Source organism: Aquarana catesbeiana, linkage group LG01 (assembly GCF_042186555.1).
Source record: "Aquarana catesbeiana isolate 2022-GZ linkage group LG01, ASM4218655v1, whole genome shotgun sequence".
NCBI lineage: Eukaryota > Metazoa > Chordata > Amphibia > Anura > Ranidae > Aquarana > Aquarana catesbeiana.
The window spans coordinates 559,569,106-559,597,008 of NC_133324.1; the positions used below are offsets into that span (position 1 = coordinate 559,569,106).

Genomic DNA, 27,903 nt, shown 5'->3' on the forward strand with positions numbered 1-27,903 from the left:
AGGGTCAGGTTTGTCAATTGTCCTAGTCCAGGTACCGGCAGTTTGACATACTGAAATTGCAGCAAGAGCTGGTTGCAGGGCTGGACCTACATGATTAAAATTATTTGTGAACCTTCGCCTTGTAAAACAACCCATTGTGTTTAGAATAGAAATGCTAGGCAAAACATTTGTGTATGTATACACACATAAGAGGTGGGGGTGGAGACTGCAGGGGGATATGTCAACAGGAGGCAGAGACCAAGCAATACACTGATCTCAGTGAAGAGCTGTGCAGAGGGGTATGTCACAAGTCTTGACCATTGGAGGACAGGCAGGCTGTGCTCCCAGCACAGCCAAATCACCATGGGATGGATTTGCTTCTATGCTGCTTGCTGTGGGGGCACTCATCAGGGAGTGAGGGGCCAGGAGCACCGAAGAGGGACCCAAGAAGAGGAGGATCTGGGCTGCTCTATGCAAAACCACAGCAACAGAGCAGGTAAGTATAATGGGTTTGTTGTTTTGAACTTAAAAAAAATGAGACTTTATTTTTTTTCTTCTGATTCTTAAAGTGATTGTAATCAAAAAGTAATAAACTAGTCGAGCTAGAGGGTGATTTTTTTCTATGAAGTACTAAAAGGCCATCACCCTCAAACACTAGCACAAAACTGAGGTAGAGTTACAGGAATAGCCCCCAGGGCATGTCCACTAAAGCTCTGCCAGTGTTTAATCACCTGAAGGTACATGGCTATAACCAATTTTTTTTTTAATGAATATTCTGCCAGTGTCCTGTATGATTAATGAACATGTAGCCAATATTCGTAAGGGCTATAAAAATCAGTGTTTCTAGACATTATGATCTAGTTCACAATAGAGACCCGACTGGAACGCTTTTTATGGGTATAGAGAGTTTAAACTCCCATTGGAGGGGCAGTTACAAAGTTAGAGAATTGTCCAAAATTGAAACTAAATGGATTTACCTTTTGAAGAGTTATGTTCCATATGAGTTAAATGAGGACTGGGACGTAAACAGTTTTTTGGACAATTTTTGAACCTGCTATTTTGAATATAATCAGAGAAAGATTTTAAAAGTATTTTATTAAATTTACTTTTCTGTTTAAATTATGTAAACTTATTGTTTTAATTAATGTCAATCGTTTACATTTGTTTTTATATCGTTTTATATTACTATGTGAAGTTTGGTACTGTGTAAGCCCACTCCAGCCTCCCATTAACACTTTATTTCCCTGACAATGGTTGAAACATTGGATGTGGGACACAACTTCCTCGTACCTGCCATGGGATATTACCAGCCAATGAGCACGCCTCATTTGGAATAGGAATGAGGCTTGGTTCTGACTAACATCGTGGTGTATCAAAGCAAGGTGTGGTTAGATTGGGAAGTTGCACTCTGTAGGAGATGAGAGTGAGGCTTGGACACCGGAACTATATATAGTGATGACAGGAAGAGATGCCTACGCCCTGGAAAAAGTCCTATTGCGACGGAACCGGTCGGGTAAAGGCATGGTTTCCGGTTTTCATGTTTGGATTGAGCCTGTTTTGGCTGATGAAGTTTTTTTCTTTCAGTGTAATGGCATGTCACTGCATTACTTGAATAAAATCTAATTTCAAGGATTTACACTATGTGGCGTTCATCTCTTTGCTGATACATTCCGCTGGATACTACGAGCCGAGACCAGAGGAGTATAGTTTTCCAAGTGACAGTTGGATGATCCCTCCTGCCCTTTGTATGCCAAGAACAACCGTGGATGGAGCATATAAGATTTATGAACCCCTTTTGACCACCCGTAATAGGTGGTCTACTCACGTGGTGGAGGAGCTGAGTGAATTGGAACTTCTGCACATATTCACACTGTGAAGGCATTTCATTAGTGCCGTTTTGAAGACACGTGGACTGATGATTTGCATTTTTTTTTTTCCAAGCGCAATACATGTTTTTTTTTGTCTGGTCTATGTGATTATCTCTCACGTTAGGAGGTGCTGCTATTTACACGGTTACTCACGAGCGCAGTTATATCTTGTTTTTCATTTCCTGTATGATTAAAATGAAGTTCTGCCTAAAAAAAAAAAAAAAAAAAGAAATTATGTAAAAAAAAGTCAGCAGCTACAAATACTGCAGCTGCTGACTTTTAAAAGGACACTTACCTGTCCAGGGTGCCCTCGATGTCCTCACCCGAAGCCGATCTGTCTCGTCGGCTCCGGGTGCCAGCATTGCTAGTAAGGGAACACGACACAAAAGGTCCCGAAGCTCCTAAAGTATATCTAAAGGGCAAAGCTTTTTGCCCCCATTTTGGATAGATTAGGGCAGAGTTAAAGCGGGGTTCCACTCAAATTTTTAACTTAAAGGGGTTGTAAAGGTAAAAGTTTTTTCACCTTAATGCATTCTATGCATTAAGGTGAAAAAACTTCTGACAGAACCGCCGCCCCCAGCCCCCCCGTTTTACTTACCTGACGCCTCGAAAGTCAGCTTCGCGTTCCCGACATCTGTTCCTCCGCTCACCCTGGCCGCTGATTGGCTGCAGTGGATGGATTGAAAGCAGCGCAGCCATTGGCTCGCGCTGCTGTCAATCACATCCGATGACGCGGCGCGCCGGGGGGCGGGGCCGAGTGATACAGCGAGCGGCTATAGCCGCCGGCTGTATCACGGGAGCGCGCCCGCAAGCACTCACCACCGTGCGAGAGAGCTCGCATGAAGGTGGTAAATGCTTGCGGGGAGGAGCTGAGACAGCCGCCGAGGGACCCCAGAAGACCAGGTTCGGGGCCACTCTGTGCAGAACGAGCTGCACAGTGAAGGTAAGTATGACATGTTTGTTATTTTTAAAAAAAAAAAAAAACACCTTTACAACCCCTTTAATCTTACCCACTTCAGTTAATTGCATAGATGTTCAAATGCCGCACAAAACTTTTTTTTTATCGCTGTAATTACCTTTATATTGTACTTTATTGTGGCACTTCCTGTCTCTCCACCCATGGGAGTAGGCGTGTTTATTGCCTTTCTCCTGGGAGCTTAGTGTCAGGCTTCCCAAGATTCAGTGCGGAAATAATGATCATGCGTGTGAACAAGCTGTGAAGGAACAGCATTCACCGCATCCAGGAAATCAATGCTCGTGGGCGTCACATGCCCACAAGCAAGATGGAAACAGCCAGCATCACATTTTTTAAGTTATTCTTCAGTACGAAAACAGACAGAGGCGGAAATATTACACCCAAACTATGAGTATTATTTTGGGGTTAGCAAAGTGTCTCAATGACCTGAAAAAAAAAAAAAAAACAAACAAAAACAAAAAAAAGAAGGATTGGTCGCCAGACTCCTGCTTTAAATTGCTGTCAGTTTTTTTTTTCCCTTTGCTTTCTGTCTTGTATGCTAGAAGATGTCTCTCCAATGTAGGGATATTCCCTCTTAGCCTAGGTTCACATTGATGCGATTTGGCATGTCAAATCAGTGGCAATTGCACCGTCAGAATCGGTGCGGCGCTGATCTGATTTCCAAAAGTAGTTTCTGTACTACTTTTGCGACTTCAGGGTGCGATTTGTATAGACATCTGTGCAGCAACCCACACAGAGGTCTCTGAAATCGCCCCCGAAGTCGGACTGACAGACAGATATGAAATTGTGCGAGTTCAGCTGAACTCGCACGATTTCAATCCCGCTGTTAGTGTGAACCTAGGCTTACACATTTATCACAGGAACCTTGGAGGAATACCCCACTACAGACATGACCCACTATTAAGTACACAATGGGACCAGAGCATGTATGGAAAATGTACTTAACCACTTAAGGACTAGCCTCGTTTTGGATTTTAGGTGTTTACATGTTTAAAACAGGTTTTTTTGCTAGAAAATTACTTAGAACCCCCAAACATTATATATGGTTTTTCTTCTAACACCCTAGAGAATAAAATGGCGGTCGTTGCAATACTTTTTTCTGCACCGTATTTGCGCAGCGGTCTTAAAAGCGCACTTTTTTTGGACAAAAATTCACTTTTTTGAATAAAAAAAATAAGACAACAGTAAAGTTAGCCCAATTTTTTTTTATATTGTGAAATATGTTACGCCAAGTAAATTGATACCCAACATGTCACCCTTCAAAATTGCGCTCGCTGGTGGAATGGCGTCAAACTTTTACCCTCAAAAATCTCCATAGGCGACGTTTAAAAAATTCTACAGGTTGCATATTTTGTGGTACAGAGGAGGTCTAGGGCTACAATTATTGCTCTCGCTCTACCGGTCGCGGCGATACCTCACATGTGTGGTTTGACCACCGTTTTCATATGCGGGCGCTACTCGCGTATGCATTCGCTTCTGCGCGCGCGTCGTGACGGGGGGGGGTTTAAAAAAAAATTTTTTTATTATTTATTTTACATTATTTTATTTATTTTTACACTGTTTTTAAAAAAAAAATAAATAAATTGTGTCACTTTTATTCCTATTACAAGGAATGTAAACATCCCTTGTAATAGAAAAAAGCATGACAGGACCTCTTAAATATGAGATCTGGGGTCAAAAAGACCTCAGATCTCATATTTACACTAAAATGCAATACAAAAAAAAAAAAAAAAAGTAATTAAAAAAAAAATGTGCCTTTAAGAGGCGTGGACGGAAGTGACGTTTTGACGTCGCTTCCGCCCAGCAGTGTCATGGAGATGAGTGGGCGCCATCTTAGCATCACTCGTCTCCAGGCACAGGACAGAGACTGATGTGATCGCCTCCGCCGCTACCGAAGGCACCCGTAAGCGGCACAGGGCACCGGATCGCGGCGGGAGGGGGGGGCCCTCCCACCACCGACAGTGATCTTGCGGTGAATCCGCCGCAGGGACCACTTTTATCTGAAAGCCGGCCGCCGCACGAAAACGGGGAAACCAGGGTTATGGCAGCTAGCTGCTGCCATAACAACGATATACCCCTTCAAAGTTTGGACGTACATCGATGTGCGGCGGTTGGCAAGTGGTTAAAGTGGATGTAAGTCCGATTCATGAAATTTGATCCAAGCACATATTTCTGTAGCGTTTCCTTATCTCTCGCCAAAGCCCTATGTCCTGTGTGTTTGTGCTGCTCAGTAGCTCTGTTATCAGCATGATAACTTCTGACAAGTTCTCCGAGACGGCAGCCTGGAATGTGTGGGTGGGGGAAGAGGTTTCTATAAATAGATAAGCAGAGAGCTGGCCTTGTAAAAGCACAGCTCTGAAAGCATTTTCCTTCTTCTGCCAATGTGGAGGGGGGGGGGGGGGCGTCTTTCCTCCAATCAGCTGTCACACAGAGTATGTCAGAAGGACACTCCTACTGCTGAATGAGGAAGTGTAAGAATTCTAATGAATATAGCAAGATAAAGACAGCAGCTATGCATGTAAAACTTATGAAGGGAGATTTGTTTCATCTGTGTATCACCTGTGGCTGTTCAATTCATGTGATGGTTTACATCCACTTTAAAGTGAACAATACCTTTTTTTTCACTTCTCAATGTATGTAAATACACTAGCTCTATGGGAAATCTTGGTCAGCTTGACATGGCACTGCTCCCGGTTTTTAACATTGGTGTCTATGGGAACTCTTGGTCAAATGGCACCGCTCTGAACCATAAGTGACAGGGACACCAAACTTGGGGAGCACGTTAAGGGGGACTACGACATGGTAGATTACCTAGGCAAGCTGGCCGACCCAAAAATCGGATATGTTGTAGTACTGAGTCCCCCCATCGGTGCTCCAAGTTTGGTGTCCCTGTCACATACACAATATATATATATATATATATACACACACACACACACACACACACACACACACACACACACGATTCTGCACAGCCAGGCCCACACCGTAGCAGTAAAACTACAGGGTGGAGTCGGTTAGTGGTTAAGGATACTGATCCTCCCCATTTGTCTGGTTTACAGTCATCACTGAAAGGAAGAATGGAAATCTAGACACTAGTTCTGCTGCCACTCAGGGATTACCTCACTTTGGAGGGATTTCCTTTCATTTCCTGTTTTGGTTTTGTGATAGGAAGCAAAGGGATATCTCCTTCAATAGGACACAGATTAAAAAAAAAATAAAAATTGACAAACAAGTTTTATAACCCTCCCTTACGCCATCCAAAATGAGAAAAAAAAGTTTTGCCTTTAGTTCTTTAACCACTTCCCGCCCAGCCTATAGCGGATTGACGTCTGGGAAGTGGTTCCGTTATCCCGACTGGGCATCATATGACATCCAGCAGGATAACCTGCCGCCACACACCCGCGGGGGCTCGCATCACGACGATCGGTGTGTCAGGCGGAGGCTCTTTACCACGTGATCAGCCGTGTCCAATCACGGCTGATCACGATGTCAACAGGAAGAGCCGTTGATCGGCTTTTCTTCACTTGCGTCTGACAGGCGCGAGTATAGGAAAGCCGATCGGCGGCTCTCCTGACAGGGGGGGGTCTGCGCTGATTGTTTATCAGCGCAGCCCCCCCTCAGATCACCACACTGGACCACTAGGGATCGCCACTAGGACCACCAGGGAAGGGGCAACATGGCAAGGTATGTACCCCATGGCCATCCACATGTGCCCAATCTGTGCCAATCAGTGCCCACAAATGGGCACTGATTGGCACCATTATGTTTCAGTTATGCCCAGCAATGCCACCAATAAGTTTTATCAGTGTCCGTCAGTGCCAATCAATGCCACCTACGAGTGCCCATCGGTGCCGCCATACCAGTGCCGCCATACCAGTGCCCGTCATTGAAGGAGAAAACGTACTTATTTACAAAAAATTTTAACAGAAACAAAGAAAAACTTGTTTTTGTTCAAAATTTTCGGTCTTTTTTTATTTGTTGCACAAAAAATAAAAACCGCAGAGGTGATCAAATACCACCAAAAGAAAGCTCTATTTGTGGAAACAAAATGATAAAAAATTTGTTTGGGTACAGTGTAGCATGACCGCGAAATTGTCATTCAAATTGCGACATCGCTGAAAGCTGAAAATTGGCCGGGGCGGGAAGGTGTAAAAGTGCCTGGTATTGAAGTGGTTAAAGGGTAAACTCCACTTTCATGGAAACCAACTGAATTAAAAATTACCTTTCGTTTTCAAAATGCAGCACAGTAAACTTTCTGCAATCTGGAGGCATTCTGTACAGTAATATGGTTGGCTGTGCTAGAATGACGTAATACCTCACCAGCCAAAAAGAGGTTGAAACCCCAGCACCCAAAATGTGAAGATGTGAAGATGACAGCAGCCGGGAGGGCATTGGTGGAAGGTGGAGGTGATTATAAGTTCAGTTACGCTTTTAAAGTACAATTATTACAAAAAAACTGTAATCTACTAAAGTGTTATCTACACCATAAAACAAGCTACATACAGTATACAGCACTGTGTTAAAGCAGGGGGACGAGAACTTCTTAACCCACTCCTGGATCAAAAATAAATAGAGTTGGGCTGAGCCCTACTCAGCCATTCAGAGGAAGCTTTGCATTTTGTGGATGAATACAAAGCTTCCTCTGATTGACTGAGGTGGCGTTCATGAGGTCTTCAGCAAACCTCTCCACCTAAGCCAATAAGAGGAAGTATTCATTAATAAAATACAAATCTTCCTCTGAATGGCTGGGTAGTACTCAGCCGAACTTTATTTTGTTTTGGGCACAGGATGGGAAGTTCTCATCCCACTGGCAAAATACAAGGCTGTATACTGTATGTAAAGAGAAAACAGGAAGCAGGCACCTCTTAAGACTGTAGTGTTTAATAGACAAAGCATATTAAAAAAACTCACATATAGTATCTTTAAACAGGCACAGTAGAGTCCACTTACACCGATCTCTGTCTCAGCTGTCAGCAGTGGTCACGTCCTGTTGATCCGTGTGTGACCGGTGTCCTGACCAGCAGGAGTCTCTCGGCGTTCAGGTGGGATCCAGAGCAAGGCCTGGAAAGCAGCTGGTGGATCACAGGAGAGGGCTGGAATGCAGCGTATGGCGGGATGGTGACATGGACGGATGTTTAAAGATACTACATGTGAGGTTTTTTTAATACGCTTTGTCTATTAACCACTTAAGGACTAGCCTCGTTTTGGATTTTAGGTGTTTACATGTTTAAAACAGGTTTTTTTGCTAGAAAATTACTTAGAATCTCCAAACATTATATATTGTTTTTTTTGCTAACACCTTAGAGAATAAAATGGCGGTCATTGAAATACTTTTTTTTTGCACCGTATTTGCGCAGCGGTCTTATAATCGCACTTTTTTTGGAAAAAATTCACTTTTTTTGGAAAAAAATTCACTTTTTTGAATAAAAAAAAAAAAAAAGACAACAGTAAAGTTAGCCCAATTTTTTTTATATTGTGAAATATAATGTTATGCCAAGTAAATTCATACCCAACATGTCACGCTTAAAAATTGCGCCCGCTCGTGGAATGTTGTCAAACTTTTACCCTCAAAAATCTCCATAGGTGATGTTTAAAAAATTTTACAGGTTGCATGTTTTGCGCTACAGAGGAGGTCTAGGGCTAGAATTATTGCTCTCGCTCTACCGGTCGCGGCGATACCTCACATGTGTGGTTTGACCGCCGTTTACATATGCGGGCGCTACTCACATGTGCGTTCGCTTCTGCGCCCGAGCTCGTCGGGACAGGGCGCTTTAAAAAATTTTTTTTTTTATTTTCTTATTCATTTTACTTTATTATATTTATTTTTGCACGGTTTTAAAAAAAAAAATTTGGATCACTTTTATGCCTATTACAAGGATTGTAAACATCCCTTGTAATAGAAAAAAGCATGACAGGTCCTCTTAAATATGAGATCTGGGGTCAAAAAGTCCTCAGATCTCATATTTGGACTAAAATGTAGAAAAAAAAAAATTACCTTTAAGACATATGGGCGGAGCTGACGTCATGACGTCGCTTCCGCCCTCCTATGGTATGGAGACGGGTGGGAGCCATCTTAGCCTCACTCGTCTCCATACCTCAGCAGTGAGAGGTCCTGATCTCCTCCGCCGCTACCAACGGCTCCGGTAAGCAGCGGAGGGCGCGGGAGAAAGGCGGGGGTGAGGCACCTCTCCCGCCGCCGATAACGGTGATCTCGCGGCAAACCCGCCGCAGAGACCACCATTATCGTACACAGAACCGGCTCCTGTAAAGATGGATACCTCGGTTGTGGCAGCAACTGCTGTCGTTACCGAGATATCCATCTTCAAAGTGCCGACGTATATGTACAGGAGCCGGTCGGTAAGGGGTTAATCACTAGTCTTAAGAGGCGCCTGCTTCCCGTTTTCTCTTTACATGTTTGGAGTGTGCTTCAATTCCCTCTGCAAGGCTTCCCTGCCATCACAGACAGTTTCCTCACACAGAGCTAGATAGCTCAAAGGACTCTTGTATGGACTCGTGATTCATTTTATATACTATAACCTGCGCCACTATCCACTGTATTTCTTTGTATACTGTATGTAGCTGGGGGTACAGTTTATACAGCACACATAGCCACTGTAAATGTTAGTGCAGTAAATAGTTTGCTTGGATCAACTTAGTCCAAACTATTTAAAGTTCACTGAAACATGGAGATCAGCTTTAAAACGCATTTACTTAAAAGGCTTTACTTCCAACTTAGCAGTGTTGCACAACGCAAGTGCTTGACCAATCCTTTAGACCCCTTTCACACTGGGGGCATTTTTCAGGCGCTTTTGGGCTAAAAATAGAGCCTGAAAAACGCCTCCACTGCAGCCCCAGTATGAGAGCCAGAGTGCTTTCACAATGGAGCGATGCGCTTGCAGGACATTACAAAAAGTCCTGCCAGCAGCATCTTTCGGGCGGTGTGGGGGAGCGGTGTATACACAGCTCCTCCATCGCACCTGCCATTGAAATCAATGGGCACCACTGCCGAAGCGCCTGCAAGGCACTTTGTGGGCACTTTTAACCCTTTATTCGGCTGCTAGTGGGGGTTAAAAGCGCACCACTAGCGATCGAAAAGCGTCACTATAAAAGCGGTAAAGCGCCGCTAAAATTAGCGGGGCTTTACTGCCAACGTCCTCCCGCCCCAGTGTGAAAGTAGCCTACCTGCACTGAAATTCTAACATACAAAGATATGTCTGATTAACAAAACCTTTCCACTGACTAATAGGGAATGCCCACAACATACCTAGCAGTCAAAAAACATTCATTCTTTTAATAAGATGAGCAGTCCTGGGATTGGAGCTTTTATCATGGTAGGAAAAGTACTACAGTACTTCAATGAGATTTAATAATTCTCATGTGTGTCCCACCGATTTATACGAGCAGCGTAAAATTGTAATGTGTATGCAAAAAACGTTGTTAATTTTGGATAGATTGGGGAAGGGATAGAATCCCTGTCAGGTTTTCACCGATGTTTATCTCTGCTGGGGTAACTCACCTTCACTATTTGCCCTAGTCAGCCAGTATTTTAAAGCCATCTACAGGGACAAAAGGGGAGGAGAAAATCTTTCAATGAGCACACCTGTTCTATTTATATGTGTTTAAAGAGGGGATTTCTCATTGCTTTAGAAAGATTTCTACTGCATCTGTGAAAAGAGGAAGAGAATGAAAAACAACCTGAGAGGTTTTAATCATACCATCCCCTTTAGGGCTCATGCACACTGCATCTCAAAAGAAGCTGCTCTCAGTTTTTTGAGCTCTCATTTTTTTCTGCCCAGAAACTCCCCCCCATGTTAGCCAAGGTGTCCATGCACACTATGGCTACGGTATGTCAGGCAGAAAAAAAAAAACCAAAAAAAAAACCTCGCGCTCGAGAGGAGCTTTCGAGCAGAAATGACACCCAAGTACCCAAAAACAAGCGAAAAAGCATGAAAAAGCTCAAAGAAGCTTGAAAACACAAATTAAACTGATGAAAAATTAGTTAACGGGAGCGTTTTTGAAAAAACGATTATGCGAAAAAGAAGCTCAATGAAAATGTGCAAAAGAGAACAAAAAAAGCACAAGCTTCTTTAAGGTGAAATAAAAGCAGCTTTTTTTTTTGAGCTGCAGTGTGCATGAGCCTTTACATACACTTTAAGCCCTCTGCACACTGGGCCATCTAGCTTAAGTGCATTCATGACGGACGGGTGCAGCTTCCATCCCTGCAGCTGGAAAGGGCTGAACACTTTACCAAGTGGTACCCACGTTTCACACATCCAATCCTGTTGACAATGAACGTCTAGACATTCCATGTTGATTGGATTTAGACCCTGGAGTCCAACACGTAGTCTGTCATCCTTCTCTGGGCAGCCCATAGGCTATTGGGCACCAGAGTGGCAGCTAGGTGCCAAATGTTGGAATGTACGCTGACCACCAATGCAGCTGTTAACTTTCACTGCCACGATCACCAATGCAGGGGTAAGGCAAAAGTGATGATTGTGGGAGCTGGTTATTTCACTGCCACTGACCATCAGAGGGTTTAAAGGGGGGGGGGGTAAACATTAATAGTACACCAATGGTGGGGCCAATTACTGCCAATGACACCAATGGTGGGGCCAATTACTGCCAATGACACCAATGGTGGGGCCAATTACTGCCAATGACACCAATGGTGGGGCCAATTACTGCCAATGACACCAATGGTGGGGCCAATTACTGCCAATGACACCAATGGTGGGGCCAATTACTGCCAATGACACCAATGGTGGGGCCAATTACTGCCAATGACACCAATGGTGGGGCCAATTACTGCCAATGACACCAATGGTGGGGCCAATTACTGCCAATGACACCAATGGTGGGGCCAATTACTGCCAATGACACCAATGGTGGGGCCAATTACTGCCAATGACACCAATGGTGGGGCCAATTACTGCCAATGACACCAATGGTGGGGCCAATTACTGCCAATGACACCAATGGTGGGGCTAATTAGTGTTACTGCTACTAATGGTGGGGCTAATTAGTGTTACTGCTACTAATGGTGGGGCTAATTAGTGTTACTGCTACTAATGGTGGGGCTAATTAGTGTTACTGCTACTAATGGTGGGGCTAATTAGTGTTACTGCTACTAATGGTGGGGCTAATTAGTGTTACTGCTACTAATGGTGGGGCTAATTAGTGTTACTGCTACTAATGGTGGGGCTAATTAGTGTTACTGCTACTAATGGTGGGGCTAATTAGTGTTACTGCTACTAATGGTGGGGCTAATTAGTGTTACTGCTACTAATGGTGGGGCTAATTAGTGTTACTGCTACTAATGGTGGGGCTAATTAGTGTTACTGCTACTAATGGTGGGGCTAATTAGTGTTACTGCTACTAATGGTGGGGCTAATTAGTGTTACTGCTACTAATGGTGGGGCTAATTAGTGTTACTGCTACTAATGGTGGGGCTAATTAGTGTTACTGCTACTAATGGTGGGGCTAATTAGTGTTACTGCTACTAATGGTGGGGCTAATTAGTGTTACTGCTACTAATGGTGGGGCTTAGTGTTACTGCTACTAATGGTGGAGCTTAGTGTTACTGCTACTAATGGTGGGGCTTATTATTACTGCTACTAATGGTGGGGCTTATTACTGCTACTAATGGTGGGGCTTATTATTACTGCTACTAATGGTGGGGCTTATTATTACTGCTACTAATGGTGGGGCTTTTTATTACTGCTACTAATGCTGGGGCTTTTTATTACTGCTACTAATGCTGGGGCTTTTTATTACTGCTACTAATGCTGGGGCTTTTTATTACTGCTACTAATGCTGGGGCTTTTTATTACTGCTACTAATGCTGGGGCTTTTTATTACTGCTACTAATGCTGGGGCTTTTTATTACTGCTACTAATGCTGGGGCTTTTTATTACTGCTACTAATGCTGGGGCTTTTTATTACTGCCACCAATGCTGGGGCTTTTTATTACTGCCACCAATGCTGGGGCTCAGAGCTGCATGATTCTGGCTAAAATGAGAATCACAATTTTTTTTGCTAGAATAAAGATCTTGATTCATTCACGATTCTGGCAGCGTAACATCTTTCACATTAAACAAAACAAAAAATTGGGCTAACTTTACGTTTTCGTTTTTTTTTTTTTTTTTTAATTTAATTCATTGAAGAGTATTTTTTACCAAAAAATTGCATTTGAAAGCCCGCTGCACAAATACAGTGTGGCATAAAATGTTGCGACAACCACCATTTTATTCTCTAGGGTCTCTGCTAAAAAAGTTCCAAGTAATTTTCTAGCAGAAAATACTGAACTGTCAGAAAAAGTCTGTCTTTAAAGCAGAGTTCCAGCCATTTGTGTTTCTTAAAAGTCAGCAGCTACAAAAAGTGTATCTTCCGATTAATATTAAACACATACTCACCTGTCCCACGGTCTAACGATGCAGCTGCCCGATGCCTCGGTTCTCTCCCTCAGTGGGCACCTGGCTGTGACAGCTTGCGGCTTCACAGCTGGGTGTGCACTGCTCACCCGCTTGATTGTTCTTATAGGCGGCAGGAAGGGACAATGGTCCCCTCCCTCCAGTGCTTATCCCGGTTCGCCCCTGCGATCGGCAAACCGAAGAAATAACCGACCGGCGCCATATGTTCTGACACACGGCCTCTGCATTTGAAAAAAATGCCCCTGCCTCGGCTGGGAAGCCGGGATCTTTTTTTTTTTTTTTTTTTTTTTTTTTATTTCAGGCTTCCCAGCCTACAGGTGAGATCTGGGGACTTATTGACCCCAGATCTCACTGTAAAGAGGACCTGTCACACACTATTCCTATTACAAGGGATGTTTTCATTCCTTGCAATAGAAATAAAAGTGATCAAAAATAAAATTAAAAAAAAAAAAATTAATTTTTTTAAAGCGCCCCTGTCCCCACGTGCTCGCTCGCAGAAGCGAACGCATACGTAAGTCGCGCCCACATATGTAAACGACGTTCAAACCACACATGTGAGGTATCCCCGCGAACGTTAGAGCGAAAGCAATAATTCTACCATTAAAACCCCTATGCAACTCAAAACATATAACCTGTAAAAAAAAAAATACAGTGCGAGATAAAAAGTTGCAATGACCACCATTTAATTCTCTAGGGTCTCTGCTAAAAAAAACATAAAATGTTTGGGGGTTCTGTGTAATTTTCTAGCAAAAAAAAATGATTTTTACATGTAGGAGAGAAATGTTATAATTGGCCTGGTAGGCAAGTGGTTAGAGCGGAAGTTCCACTTTGGGTGGAACTCCGCTTTAAGTGGTTAAACTGACCTCATTTACAGACCGTTCATTCCTTTGATCTAAAAGATACTTTGTTTAGTTATTTCCCCGCGCTGACAATGTTGATAAAAATTTGACTTTTTTTTTGTTTTTTGACAGCTCTGAGCGAGTAGAGTACGGCTCTGCATTTGTTACATGAATGAATGGTGTAAAAGCTGAATAGAGATCGTGAAGCGGGGTTGAATCGAGATCGCTTTTTTTTTTTTTTATGATCATGCAGCTCTACTGGGGCTCATCAGTGCCACCACTGACACCAATGCTGGGGCTCATCAGTGCCGCCACAAATGCTGGGACAACTTATTACTGGAACGGATACCAATGCTGGAGCTTATTACTGCCACCAGTGCAGTGAAGAGCTGCACAATTAATCGTTAAGAATCGAGATCACAATTCTTTTTTACCCTCATGATCTTAAAGAGATGGAGATGATAGAAGAGATGGAGATGATAGAAGAGATGGAGATGATAGAAGAGATGGAGATGATAGAAGAGATGGAGATGATAGAAGAGATGGAGATGATAGAAGAGATGGAGATGATAGAAGAGATGGAGATGATAGAAGAGATGGAGATGATAGAAGAGATGGAGATGATAGAAGAGATGGAGATGATAGAAGAGATGGAGATGATAGAAGAGATGGAGATGATAGAAGAGATGGAGATGATAGAAGAGATGGAGATGATAGAAGAGATGGAGATGATAGAAGAGATGGAGATGATAGAAGAGATGGAGATGATAGAAGAGATGGAGATGATAGAAGAGATGGAGATGATAGAAGAGATGGAGATGATAGAAGAGATGGAGATGAGAGATAGAGATGGAGATGAGAGATAGAGATGGAGATGAGAGATAGAGATGGAGATGAGAGATAGAGATGGAGATGGAGATGAGAGATAGAGATGGAGATGGAGATGAGAGATAGAGATATATATATATATATATATATATATATATATATATATATATATATATATATATACACACACACACACACCCTTTCATATCTGTCAAATGTGTATGGGTTTTCCCTTTCATGAACAAGAAAATAATGACATTATGATGTTGGGCTGGTATAATAATGCTATGGGGTTGGTATGTATATTTTTTTTCCCCAGTCCAGCCCTGTTCCAATCCCACTCCACTCTAAACAAAACTTTAAAAAAAGAGAAAAAGTTTTGCCCTTACGTAATTATAAAGATCATGTTATTACTTATTTATTATTTTATTTCAGGTACTTATATAGCGCCGTCAATTTACGCAGCGCTTTTACATATACATTGTACATTCACATCAGTCCCTACCCTCAAGGAGCTTACAATCTAAGGTCCCTAATGCCCCGTACACACGATCCGAAAATCGTACGAAAAATGCCGCATTCGAATCGATCGTACGATAATCGGATCGTTAGTACAGAGCTTTCGAGAGCCGATCAGGACAGTTCATCCGATATTATTCTATCGGACATGCACGGAAATTTTTTTCGTATGATGCCAGATCGTACGATTTTCGTTTCATCAGTACACCTATCATTCGAAAATGCAATACAAATGCATTACAACACATGACATCACTTCCGAATTTTTATGCTGTCGTACGGGAATTTGTGACTTTAGTAAACTCATCAGATTCGACGTGAGATCAGTATGCAAAAAAAAACGGCCGATCATTCGTCCGATAATCGGATCGTGTGTATGGGGCATAACTCACATTCATACATACTAGGGACAATTTAGACAGGATCCAATTAACCTACCAGCATGTCTTTGGATCTCCTAGTGCCAAAAGCAGCTCTGTTGCAAAGGAATTGCAAATTGCTGCTTGATGTTTTTCAACACATTTTCAGGAGTAAACAAAAAGGATGTTTGGGACTTTAAATGAGGCTGTTGACTATTAAGGTTGGATAATAAACATATTTAATAAGCATAAAGGTATAATGTAGTACATGACAATGGTACAAAACTTAAAAAAAAAAAAATTAGATAGAGATATATATATATAGATATATATATCTATATAGATATATATATCTATATATATATATATAGATATATATATCTATATAGATATATCTATATATATATATATATATCTATATATCTATATATATATATATATATCTATATATCTATATATATATATATATATATATATATATAGATATATATATATAGATATATATATATCTCTCTATCAGGGACTGCTGCACAAAAAAAGTGTTTAATGAAAAAATTAAAACATCCGAAATATACAGGCAGTCATAGTATTTTTCAGATGTTTTAATCTTCTCATTAAAACACTTTGTGCAGCAATCCCTCTTGATTTTTTTTTTTTCTATGATCTAAGCCAGGGGTCTCAAACTGGCGGCCCTCCAGCTGTTGCGAAACTACAAGTCCCATGAGGTATTGCAAGGCTGACAGTTACAAGCATGACCCCCTCAAGCAAAGGCATGATGGGACTTGTAGTTTCCCAACTCACTCTTTGAGAATATGAAAAAATAAATAAATATATATATATATATATATATATATATATATATATATATATATATACACACACACACACACATATATATATATATATATATACACACATAAATATTTTTTTTTTTACTTTTGTTCCATTGTCATATACTTCATTATACATTTATGCTTAATAAATATGTTTACTTATTATCCAACCTCAACAGCCTCATTTAAAGTGTCAAACCTCCTTTTTGTCTACCCGAACCAGGGATATACCATGTGCTCCATTTAAACTCCCGATCTCTCCCCTCCCCCGAACCCCCCCCCCATATTCTATACATTTCCAGGAGGAGTGTTGATTCTTGGTGTCCCTCTGCAGCAACCGATGACTGCAATCCTGCTGGCATCAAACCACTTCAAAGTTGTCACTGAAACAAGTGTCCTCACTGGAAGATCATACCTCTAATTCTGATATAGTAACAACCCAAAATCTTAAGATTTAACCTTTTGACAATGGCCACCAGCACTAATTGGTAAATCGACGTTCCCCTTTAGGAACAAACGCCAAAAAGGATCCTTCCATACTCAAAAGCTGGCTTTAGAAATGCAGGCCTTGCGCAAATATGCATTTAAAAAAATAACGCTGCTTTTATACAGCATGTTTTTTCTACGTTAGCCTATGTGGCCATGCACATCAGGTGTTTATGCTTCATTCACCACACCAGTAATTAACCATCTAATAACCGGCCATAGCCGAATGGCGGCTACAGCACAGCTCGATAACTCTGGGAGGGCGTACTATGACGTCCTCACAGAATTGAGCACGCACGCGGGGCTGTCTGTGCCCGTCGCTCATGGATCGCGGTAAAGGGCCAATGAGAGCGACCCTTTACCACGTGATCGCTCCATCCAATGACAGAGCGATCACTGTCAACAAACCGGTGTCATGTCCGGTTCTCTCCCCATACTGCAAGTGTCCAGCAGTGCCCATCTGTGCCTCAGAAGTGCCCCACCTGTGCCACTAAAGAGCCGAATAGTGCCCATCAGTAAGTGCTCATCAGTGCTGTCAGTGCCGTAAAAAATGCATAGTTAAAAAGACATTTATTTTCTTTCCACATGTTTCTAAAACGTGTGGAAAAAAAAATGACATGTTCAAAAGACTAATTATGCTTCATAGAATATATATTGGAGTGTTTGGTTTCCAAAAGGGGGTCATTTTGTGGGCATTTCCATTGTCCTGGTGCTCCAGGGCCTTCAAAAGTGTGATAGGTTGTCGGGAAATTAAATGTATAATGTCCCTAGAACACCTGATCGTGCTCCCTGCACGTTGGACCTCTCTATGTGACCAGGTTGTGTAAAAGTCTCACACATGTGGTATTGCCATACTCAGGAGTAGCAGCATGTGTTTTGGGGTGTCATTTGTGGTATGCATATGCTGTGGGTAAGAAATAACCTGCTAATATGACAATTTTTGAAAAAAATAAAATAAGTATATCTTTATTTTGCAAAGAATTGAGGGTGAAAAAAAATAAAGAAAACCAATGGTGATTAAACACCACCAAAAGAAAGCTCCATTTGTGTGAAAAAAAAAAGGACAAAAATTGTGTGGGTACAGTGTTGCATGTCTAAGTAATGGTCATTCAAAATGTGAGATTACTGAAAGCTGAAAATTGGTCTAGTTAGGAAGGGGGTTTAAAGTGCCCAGTGGGTAAGTGGTTAACCACTTCAATACCAGGCACTTAGACACCTTCCTGCCCAAGCCAATTTTCAGCTTTCAGCGCTGTCGCAATTTGAATGACAATTGTGCCGTCATGCTACACTGTACCTTAAATTTTTTATCATTTTGTTCCCACAAATAGAGCTTTCTTTTGGTGGTATTTGATCACCTCTGGGATTTTTATTTTTTGCGCAACAAATAAAAAAAGACCAAAAATTTGGAAAAAAAAAAAAAAACAAGTTTTTCTTCATTTCTGTTAAAAAATGTTGCAAATAAGTAAGTTTTCTTGTTCAATGATGGGCACTGATATGGCTGCACTGACAGGCACTGATGGGCACCGATGAGGTGGCACCAATGAGGCGGCACTGATGGGCACTCGTAGGCAGCACTGATGGGCGGCACGGATGGGCATGGGTGGGCACTGACAGGTGGCACTCATGGGTTGCACTGATGGGCATCACTGTTGCCTGTTAGTATACTGGTGCCAATCAGTGCCCATTTGTGGGCACTGATTGGCACAGATCGGGCATAATTTGCACATGCGGATGGCCACGGGGTACATACTTGGCCATCCACATGTTGCCCACTTCCCTGGTGGTCCAGTGTGGTCATCTGAGGGGGGCTGTGCTGATAATCAGTGCAGAACCCCCTGTCAGGAGAGCCGCCGATTGGCTCTCCTATACTCGCGTCTGTCAGACGTGAGTGAGGAAAAGCCGATCAACAGCTCTTCCTATTTACATCGAGAGCCGAAGGCTCTTTAGCGAGATCCGTGGAGCGGTGTGTCAAACTGACACACCGCTCCACCAATCGCCGCGATGCGTGCCCCCACGGGCTCGTGGCAGCTGTTATCCTGAAGGACGTCATATGACGCCCAGTCAGGATAACTGAACCAGAAAGATGTGCATTTATTATTTAATTTTTACAAAGGTGAACTTATCCTTTAACCACTTCCTGCCCGGCCTATAGCAAAATGATATATGCACATCTTTCTGCAGGTAATTTTTTTTTTTTTTTTTGTTAAACTAGTAGCCTGCAAAGCATTGCATTTGTGATCAACAGATCGTCAGTGCATTACAGGGCTCCTAAATACTTTCAGTGTAAGCTCTCTGCTCGTACATCATACAAGCAGGCAGTTACACACTGACAGGAAGCATCTACGAACTACCAGAAAGCTCAACAGGGCCGTGGTAATTCATTGAGAACTACAAGCTGACAGCTGCAAAATATGTCAGGACTTGTAGTGCTCATTCACAGAATACTGAATGAATGATGCGGCCAGAGGGGTGGCTGCAGGGAGATTGTCCCCAGCTCGCTGTCACAATGGGGGATTGGGTGGCCGCAGGGGCCAGGGCTACAGTAACATGTTACACTCTGAATATGGGTGTAACAGGTTACAAAAGGTGAACTTACCCTTTAAGGCTGGTGCGAATTGTAGCAACAGTTCCTTCTGCGGCGGTTGGCCTCGTTCACTATATCACAAGTCGCCGACGGTGCAGCTATTCTCATCTTTCTGCATAGCCAGTAATTACCTGTGGTGATCGCTGCTGGATGTACTTTGTTCGTGATCACGTGATCACCGCAGGTAATTGATGGCTGTACATATAGCTATATAGCTGTAGGCAACTTGTTATAGTGAATGGGGCAGGCAGATGCACCAAGCTGCTGAGAGCTAGAGCAAGAATCACCAATTCCAGCCACTATTCTCATTGGCTCTAATCGCCGGTCTGAATGTAAACTTAAGTACTTTAAGAGCAGCATTTAGAGGCATTTAAAAAAAAAAAATGGGACGCCTGCCTTTACACGCACATGAACTTTAATGAATAAAAACAAATATGGTTGCACTCTATTCTATACCCTTAACTTTAAACCATGATCAATGCATGACAACAAACTGAAGCTGGAAAAAAATCCCACAAATAAATAATGTATTATTTATATGAATGTTAAGGGCATCTCAGTCCATAGGGTTAAATATTGAGTTGGCCCACCCTTTGCAGCTATAACTTCCACTTTTCTGGGAAGGCTGTCGACAAGGTTTAGGAGTGTGTCTATGGGAATGTTTGACCATTCTTACAGAAATGCATTGGTGAGGTTAGGAATTAATGTGGATGAGAAAGCCTGGCTCGCAGTCTTCGCTCTAATTCACCCCAAAGGTGTTGTATCGGGTTGAGGTCAGGACTCTGTGCAGGCCAGTCAAGTTCCTCCACCCCAAACTCATTCATCCACATCTTTATGGACCTTGCTTTGTGCACTCGTGCCCAGTCATGTTGGAACAGGAAGGGGCCATCCCCAAACTGTTCCCACAAAGTTGGGAGCATGAAATTGTCCAAAATGTCTTGGTATGCCGACGTCTTAAGAGTTCCCTTCACTGGAACTAAGGGGCCAAGCCCAACCCCACACCTTAATCCCTCCTCCACCAAATGATTTGGACCAGTGCATAAAGATATGGATGAGAGAGTTTGGGGTGGGAGGAACTTGACTGGTCTGCACAGTCCTGACCTTAACCCAATAGAACACCTTTGGGATGAATTAGCGCACAGACTGTGAGCCAGGCCTTCTTGGCCACATCAGTGCCTGACCTCACAAATGCCCTTCTGGAAGAATAGTCAAACATTCCAATATACACTCCTAAACTGTGGCCAGCCTTCCCAGAAGAGTGGAAGTTGTTGCAAAGGGTGGGCCAACTCAATATTGAACCCTACAGGCTAAGACTGGGATGCCATTAACATGTGTGTGTAAAGGCAGAATCCCAATATGCACAGAAGCGCGCTTACATATGCAACATTAGAGTCATTTTGGCAGAAAGAAAATGCAGCATATTAGCCCATAAATTCATTCTGTGCACAAAGCCCCAAAGTACAACTATAGCCCCCCATCAAATCATTGTCTGCAGCTATTACCTTTTGTACCACCACCCCCTCCCTTGAGAATGTAAGCTCTACGAGCAGGGCCCTCCTGTACCTTTTGTATTGAACTGTACTGTAATTGTGTGTTCCCCCTTATACATTGTAAAGCGCTGCGTAAACTGTTGGCGCTATATAAATCGCGAATAATAATAATAATCAAAACTTTTTTTCATTTTGGATAGAGCAAGGGAGGGTTATAACCTGTCTATGCAAAACTTTAACAAAAGGTTCTGCCTTTAGTTAAACTTTAACTCCTTCCCAACCAGTTACCCGCGATTGCTCCAGAGACAGAACGGAGATTTGTCAATGTAAACAGACAGATCTCCGTGCTGTCAGGGGGGAGGAGAGCGATCTGTTCATACCCAGTCAGTTAGAATCACTCCCTAGGGAACACAGTTAACCTCTTGATCGCCCCCCTAGTGTTAACCCCTTCCCTGCCAGTGACATTCACACAGTAATCAGTGCATTTTTATAGCACTGATCGCTGTATAAATGCCAATGGTTCCAAAAATGTGTCAATAGTGTCCGATCTGTCCGCCATAATGTCGCAGCCCCGATAAAAATCACTGATCACCGCCATTACTAGTAAAAAAATAAATAAATAAAATAATAATAAAAATGCCATAAATCTTTCTCCCTATATTGAAGATGCTATAACTTTTGTGCAAACCAATCAATATACGCTTATTACCATTTTTATTACCAAAAATATGTAGAATACATATCGGCCTAAACTGAGGGAAAAAAAATTAGCTTTTTTTAAAAAAAATTGCCGTATCACAAAAAATGGCCTGGTCATTGAGCAGCCAAATCTTCTGGGCTGAAGTGGGTAAAGTGGAACTAAAGCCCCCTATCGTTGTCAGCCAAGGAAGCAGCCATCTTGGCCTCTATTTGATCTGCAACTGCACAATATGATCAGTTATGGACACCAGCCATTTCTATGGATTGACAGTTTGGTTGAGGGCATACAAGCAAATGTGACCATTAGCATTTCCAGCGTGCCGGGAATATAACTTTTTGAAACTGTTAAATCGATGGCTTTAGAGAAGGGCACGTTCACGCCATACGTGCATGAAAACTGATGGGAAAAACACGCAGATTTCACTTGCAGAGACATGAGTTTACATCAGTTTTAATGCACGTCGGTTATGTACCCTGTTCAGTCCACAGTGTTGATGTCACGTCAGTTTTTCTCATGCAGAAAACAGCATACATGTTGCAGATTCCTGCGCAGAAAAAAAATCTGCACGCGATACCAGTGTTGTGAACAGGGCACATAGAGAACAATTGTTTGAGCCCTTGCAGAAAAACTGAAGTCTTTGCAAATGGTGTGAACAAGGCTTAAGCCCAGGTACATTGAGGGCAGGTTTGAAGTGGTACAAGTTCAGCTGAACTCACAATTTCAAACCGACAATGCAGTCTAACTTCGGGGGCAATTTGACAGACACCTGTGCGGGTTCATGCACAGATGTCTATTCAAATTGCCCCAGAAGTTGCCAAAAATAGTACAGTACTCGGTGCAGCGTCACACCGATTCGGTTGGTGCCTTTGCTCTATTGCGAAATGCCCTCAGTCAAAAAAATGCCTCCGATGGGTATGTGCAGTACGCAATGTCACTGCAGCTGATGTGTTGATCAGCTGGCGTGACTTCAACATGGTGCAAGCACAGATGGTCGGGGGCAGTATCTGACGATCTGCTAAGCGCCGAGGGAGAACGTAATTGTCAGATTCTGCCTCGCTATTGCGGAGCGGGTTGTGGGTGTGTTGAAGGGCGGGTTGTGTGTGTTTTAAGCCACCCTTAGACACAGCCAAAACCTGCCGTTTAACACACAGAAATCACGCCGTTCAATACAGCCAAAACCTGCCCCACAACAGTGAGGCAGATTCTGAAATTGTAAATTCTCTCCCGGCGCTTAGCAGATCGTCAGATACTGTCTCCGACAAGCTATGCATGTGCCGTGTTGACGTCACGCCAGCTGATCAACGTAGCTGGCGTGACGTTGCGTACTGCACACGCGCAGACCCATCGCAGGCATTTTTGGACTGAGTGCACTTCCCGAAAGAACACCGGCAATAGCCGGCGATTGGACAAGTCAAAATGGCCCGATGTGAACATGGGCTAAAGCCCCTTTCACACTGACGGATCGATTGGGTCCGCCTGTCAGTTTTTCCAGGCAGACCCGATCGAACCATACATTGCCCTCTACAACTGCCGACATCCAATCCGGTCTGCTAAAAAGAGACGGATGGGGAACAGTTCCCCATCCGTCTGGCGGATCAGATGGAAACGGGCAGGCAGTCCACTATTATCCATAGAGAACAGCGGGCTATGTCTGTGTCCGCTCTCCATCAGCGGACAATGACCTGTCATCTGCCTGCTCAGCGGACAGATCCCGCGGTGAGCAGGCGGATCCACTGCCGTAGTGTGGAAGGGGACAAAAAGTTACAAAACACCATCTATAGCTAAAATACATTTAAAGTGAGCTCTGAACTATATACTGAGAAGCCAACCTAAGGCATAACAACTTCTAGCTACAGATCTCGTGCAGTCAGTAAACAAGCAGACGAGGCACATGGCAATGACAGGCACAAGTCAGGCCACCCATGCCCCTCCAGCATGAGCATTGCTGCTGTCAGAGGCGCGCAGGTGACACGCCAGGCCTTCCCTCCCTCCCCAAAGCCCAATACCGGAAGCGCGCTCGGGCCTACCTGTCCGTCCAGCTGGCTCTGAGTCTGCCCTTGGGTCTGAGTTTGGCTGGGCAGGGTGAAGTCGGTAAACTCGAACTCAGAGCCCTGAGTGTCGGCCCCGAGCAGCTCGGCCTCCTCCGTGTCAAGGAATGTGAGGGTCTGCGAGCTGGGCCCGTACGCCTCCACGCTCATGATGGAACCAGAGGATAAAACGCCTGGGGCTGATGGAAATCTCTCCCGGACGGGGCTTCACCACACCGACTCTCCGCAAACTCTAAAGGTCGCCCACACTTCACCAAACGCGGGCACAGGGAGACAGCCGCTTCAGGTCGTGCACCCACCACCACCGCAAATGACGTCACGCGCTGCCGCGCAGGGAAAGGCGCGCTTGCGCAGACCTTGACATCACCGCGTACGGCGCGTTGGTTGGTCGGCTGCAGTTTACCCGTCCCACCGTTGCTAGGGGCTACAGGGGGATTCCGACAGCTTAGAGGTGGATTTTACTCTGCCGTTTGCTGCTAACGCACGACGTTATCGTGAAGGCGAAGTAAGCTAGGCCGAACGGGAAAGTGAAAGTTTAGAAACTAGAGAGAGAGAGGGAGAAAACGCAACGGTGGGGGGTGCTGACGTCACGGACACGTCAGCAGTCGTGAGGCGACGGTGACGGCTACAGGGAGGGGCTTAGGCTGGGGAAGTTGCGTTGTAACTTAATCTAGGCAGTGTGTGTAGTATAGGTAGTGACGGGGTGGAGGGGCCTATTGTATTGTATTGGTCTCACAAACAGCTGTAATCTTTGGAAGGAAGACATTACTACTTTGGCTCATGAAGTAGAACTGACTTCATTTTTGTGTAAACACCCTGTTAGTTTTTTGGGGGCTTTTGTGTCCCCCCATTGAGGAGATCACTCTTCACTTCCTGGCCCATAAGTAAAACAGGAGGAAATCGCTCCAAAGTTAGGGAATCCGTGGTTATCACTAGAACTAGTGTCCCCATTGGAAGATTTCCCCCCTATTCCTGTTCTGATGAAAACCATAGCTCCCAACTGTCCCTGATTTCAAGCAATGTCCCTCTTTCCCCCTCATTTGTCCCTCATTTTGGTCTGATCTGTATAGTTGTATATAAAATGCACTTTTTATTTTTCAAAAAGTGTTTCCCAGTGCTAAACCTTTCATCCAATTTCTAAATTGCTGCATTTGTAAATTTTAAAAGCTAATATAAAGGGATAGTAGTGGTAAAAAAAATCCCTTGAGGATTTAATTAACCTTTTTTTTTGGTTAATTCTTCTTTAAGCGAGTGTGGCAGGGTGTGTGTCCTATTCCTACATATGTTTGCTAGTAGGTGTCCCTCATGTCCATCTCAAAATGTTGGGAGGTATGGACAACCCAAAGTTTGTGAATTTCTTCCACTCTCTGTGATCGGCTGATTTTAAACACTCACCTTAACGTGGGCTTGTGTTACTTTTAACCTATTTTTAATCTTCCTTGTCCACAATTTGCATCTCCCCAACAGGCACAGACAGAACTAAAAGCTGACATGGAGTTCTAATCCATCTCCACTCTATCCAAAACTAAAGAAAAAAAATACGTTTTTGAATTTAGTTCTACTTTAGCTTAGGTTCACGCTGGTGAGTGTGGAACACACAATGCCTGCACGGTGCGATTTGAACCATACGTTTTGTATGGCTCCAATCGCATCCACAACAAAATGGTGCAGGATCACTTTTTTCCCCCCGCACCTGAATTGCATCGCATGGGAGTTCACACCCAATGCAATACCGTTCTGGCAATCGCACTATGTTTTGGAATCTGTTTTGGGGTGTTGTTAAAGTGTTACTAAACCCAGAACCTGCATTCACTATATCTGGTCTCCCACAGAACATTGGAAATGCAATTATTTTAGTATATATGAACGGATATACCTTTTCTCATCAGCAGTATATAGCAGTCTTGTGACTTCTATCTGTTTCTAGTAAACCTTGTAGGAGGAGTTTTCATTCTCTCCTGATCCTCTGGACAGTGCTGATCACATGCGCTGTCTCTCAAAAAAACAAAAAACTCTTTAGCAATACACACCAAACTGAGCATGTGCAGCCCATCCCCTGGCTCTGTAAGTATCAGGTTATTTTTTGGAGACAGTGAAAGAAGAGGAGAATCAGATAGACAGGATCAAACAGCATTTATACACAATGCAGAGGTTTAACCCCTTAGGTTCCACAGTGAGTATAACAAGCATGCTTTACTGCATATACAGACTGGTTTTACTGTTGTGGGTTTAGTAACACTTTAATCTAACATTGACACCCGCAGCAGATCGCATGGATGCCATGCGATTGCTATGAAGTGCAATGCAGGGAAACGCAGCAAATCTTTTGCGTTTCCCGCATTGCATCAGTGTGAACCAGGGCTAAAAGTGGTTGTAAACCTCAGACATTAAATATGAAGAAAGCATATCCCTCTATAGTGTGTACTTGTCTCAATCCAGAGCACTAAGGCTCCATTCACACTAGCACGACCACACTGCAAATAGTGCACATTTGATCCGACTTTACACTCTCTGCATCAAAGTCGCATCAAAGTAGTGCAGGCACCTTTTCAAAGACGCTGTGTCTTTAAGTCGCACCAATTTGAACGGGTGCCATTGGAAAGAATGTCCAAAGTTGCATGTCAAGTTGCACAAGCGTGAATGGAGCCTTGTGCCTAGTACACATGATCAGAAAATCGGATGAAAAAAATTGCTTTCTGAGCAATCGTACAATAATCTGATCGTTAGTACACAGCTTTCAAGAACTAGCGATTGTACCGTCATGCAATGCTGTACCCAAACAAAATGTATATAATTTTTTCAAATAAACTGAGCTTTCTTTTGGTGGTAGTTGATTACCACTTGGTTTTTGTATTTTTTGTGAATGAAAAAACACAGACATTTTAAAAAAAAATATTTTTTACTATAAAACATATCCAATAAAAACATTTAAAAAATCAAATTTCCTAATAAATTTCACCCGAAATGTATTCTGCTACATGTTTTTGGTTGAAAAAAATCCCACTTTTCAAATCCCAAAAAAACACGCATTTCTGTTTGCAAGCTATACCTCAAATACTCAAATAAGAGACTAGAGGCAGCAATGGTGAATCTAACAGCTTTACTGAATTGAAAGCCTAAAGCCTCATACACACGATCAGACTGTTTGTCGAACAAAACCGTGGAATTTTGTCCGAAGGGCGTTGGCCCAAACTTGTCTTACATACACACGGCCGCACAATTGTTGGCCAACAATTATGAACGTAGTGACGTACTAGACGTACTACGAGCCAATAAAAAGGAAGTTCACTAGTCATGCGCCACCCTTTGGGCTTCCTCTGCTAATCTCATGTTAGTAGAAGTTTGATGAGTGTCGATTCGCGCTTTTCAGGTCATGCTTGTCAGTTTGTTTCTGTTTTTCAGGTCGTGCTTGTCAATTCGTTTCTGTTTTTCAGTGCGTTTCTGTTTTGCAGTGTGTGCTTGTCAGTTCGTTTCTGTTTTTCAGTGCATGTTGTCAGGTCATTTCTGTTTTTCAGTGCGTTCTTTTCAGTTCGCTTCTGATTTTCAGTGCGTGCTCGTCAGTTCGTTTCTGATTTTCAGGTCATGCTTGTCAGGTCCTTTCTGATTTTCAGTGCATGCTTGTCAGTTCGTTTCTGAACGGCTGTTCATCTACTAGCCATGTGGCATTCTCGTCGGAGAGATCGTGCTCTTATTGGACTTGGAGTTATTGCTTTGACCCAAGTCCAGTCCAGGAACAGGACGAGTTCATGGACCAAGAATTGTTTGCTTAATCGTGACCAATTCTGTCACATGCCTTTGCTGCGGGAGCTCCAGAAGAATAATCCTGATGATTTCAAGAATTATCTCCGGATGACAGACCCCTGCTTTCACCGTCTATTGGCATTGCTTACCCCCTATATTAGTAAGCAGGACACATGCATGCGGCAAGCCATTACTCCTGAGCAAAGGCTCATAGCCACCT

General features: G+C 43.2%; 1 protein-coding gene across 1 annotated transcript in view; it reads right to left on the reverse strand.

The window, feature by feature from the left end:
• Positions 1-24,335, reverse strand: part of UPF1 (UPF1 RNA helicase and ATPase) — a 169,706-nt gene extending 145,371 nt beyond the window's left edge. Inside the window, exon 1 of the mRNA XM_073596301.1 lies at positions 23,922-24,335. Within this exon, the coding sequence (XP_073452402.1) occupies positions 23,922-24,092 (171 nt within the window). The 5' untranslated portion in view covers positions 24,093-24,335. The remainder of the gene's footprint in view (positions 1-23,921) is intronic.
• Positions 24,336-27,903: the final 3,568 nt, after the last annotated feature.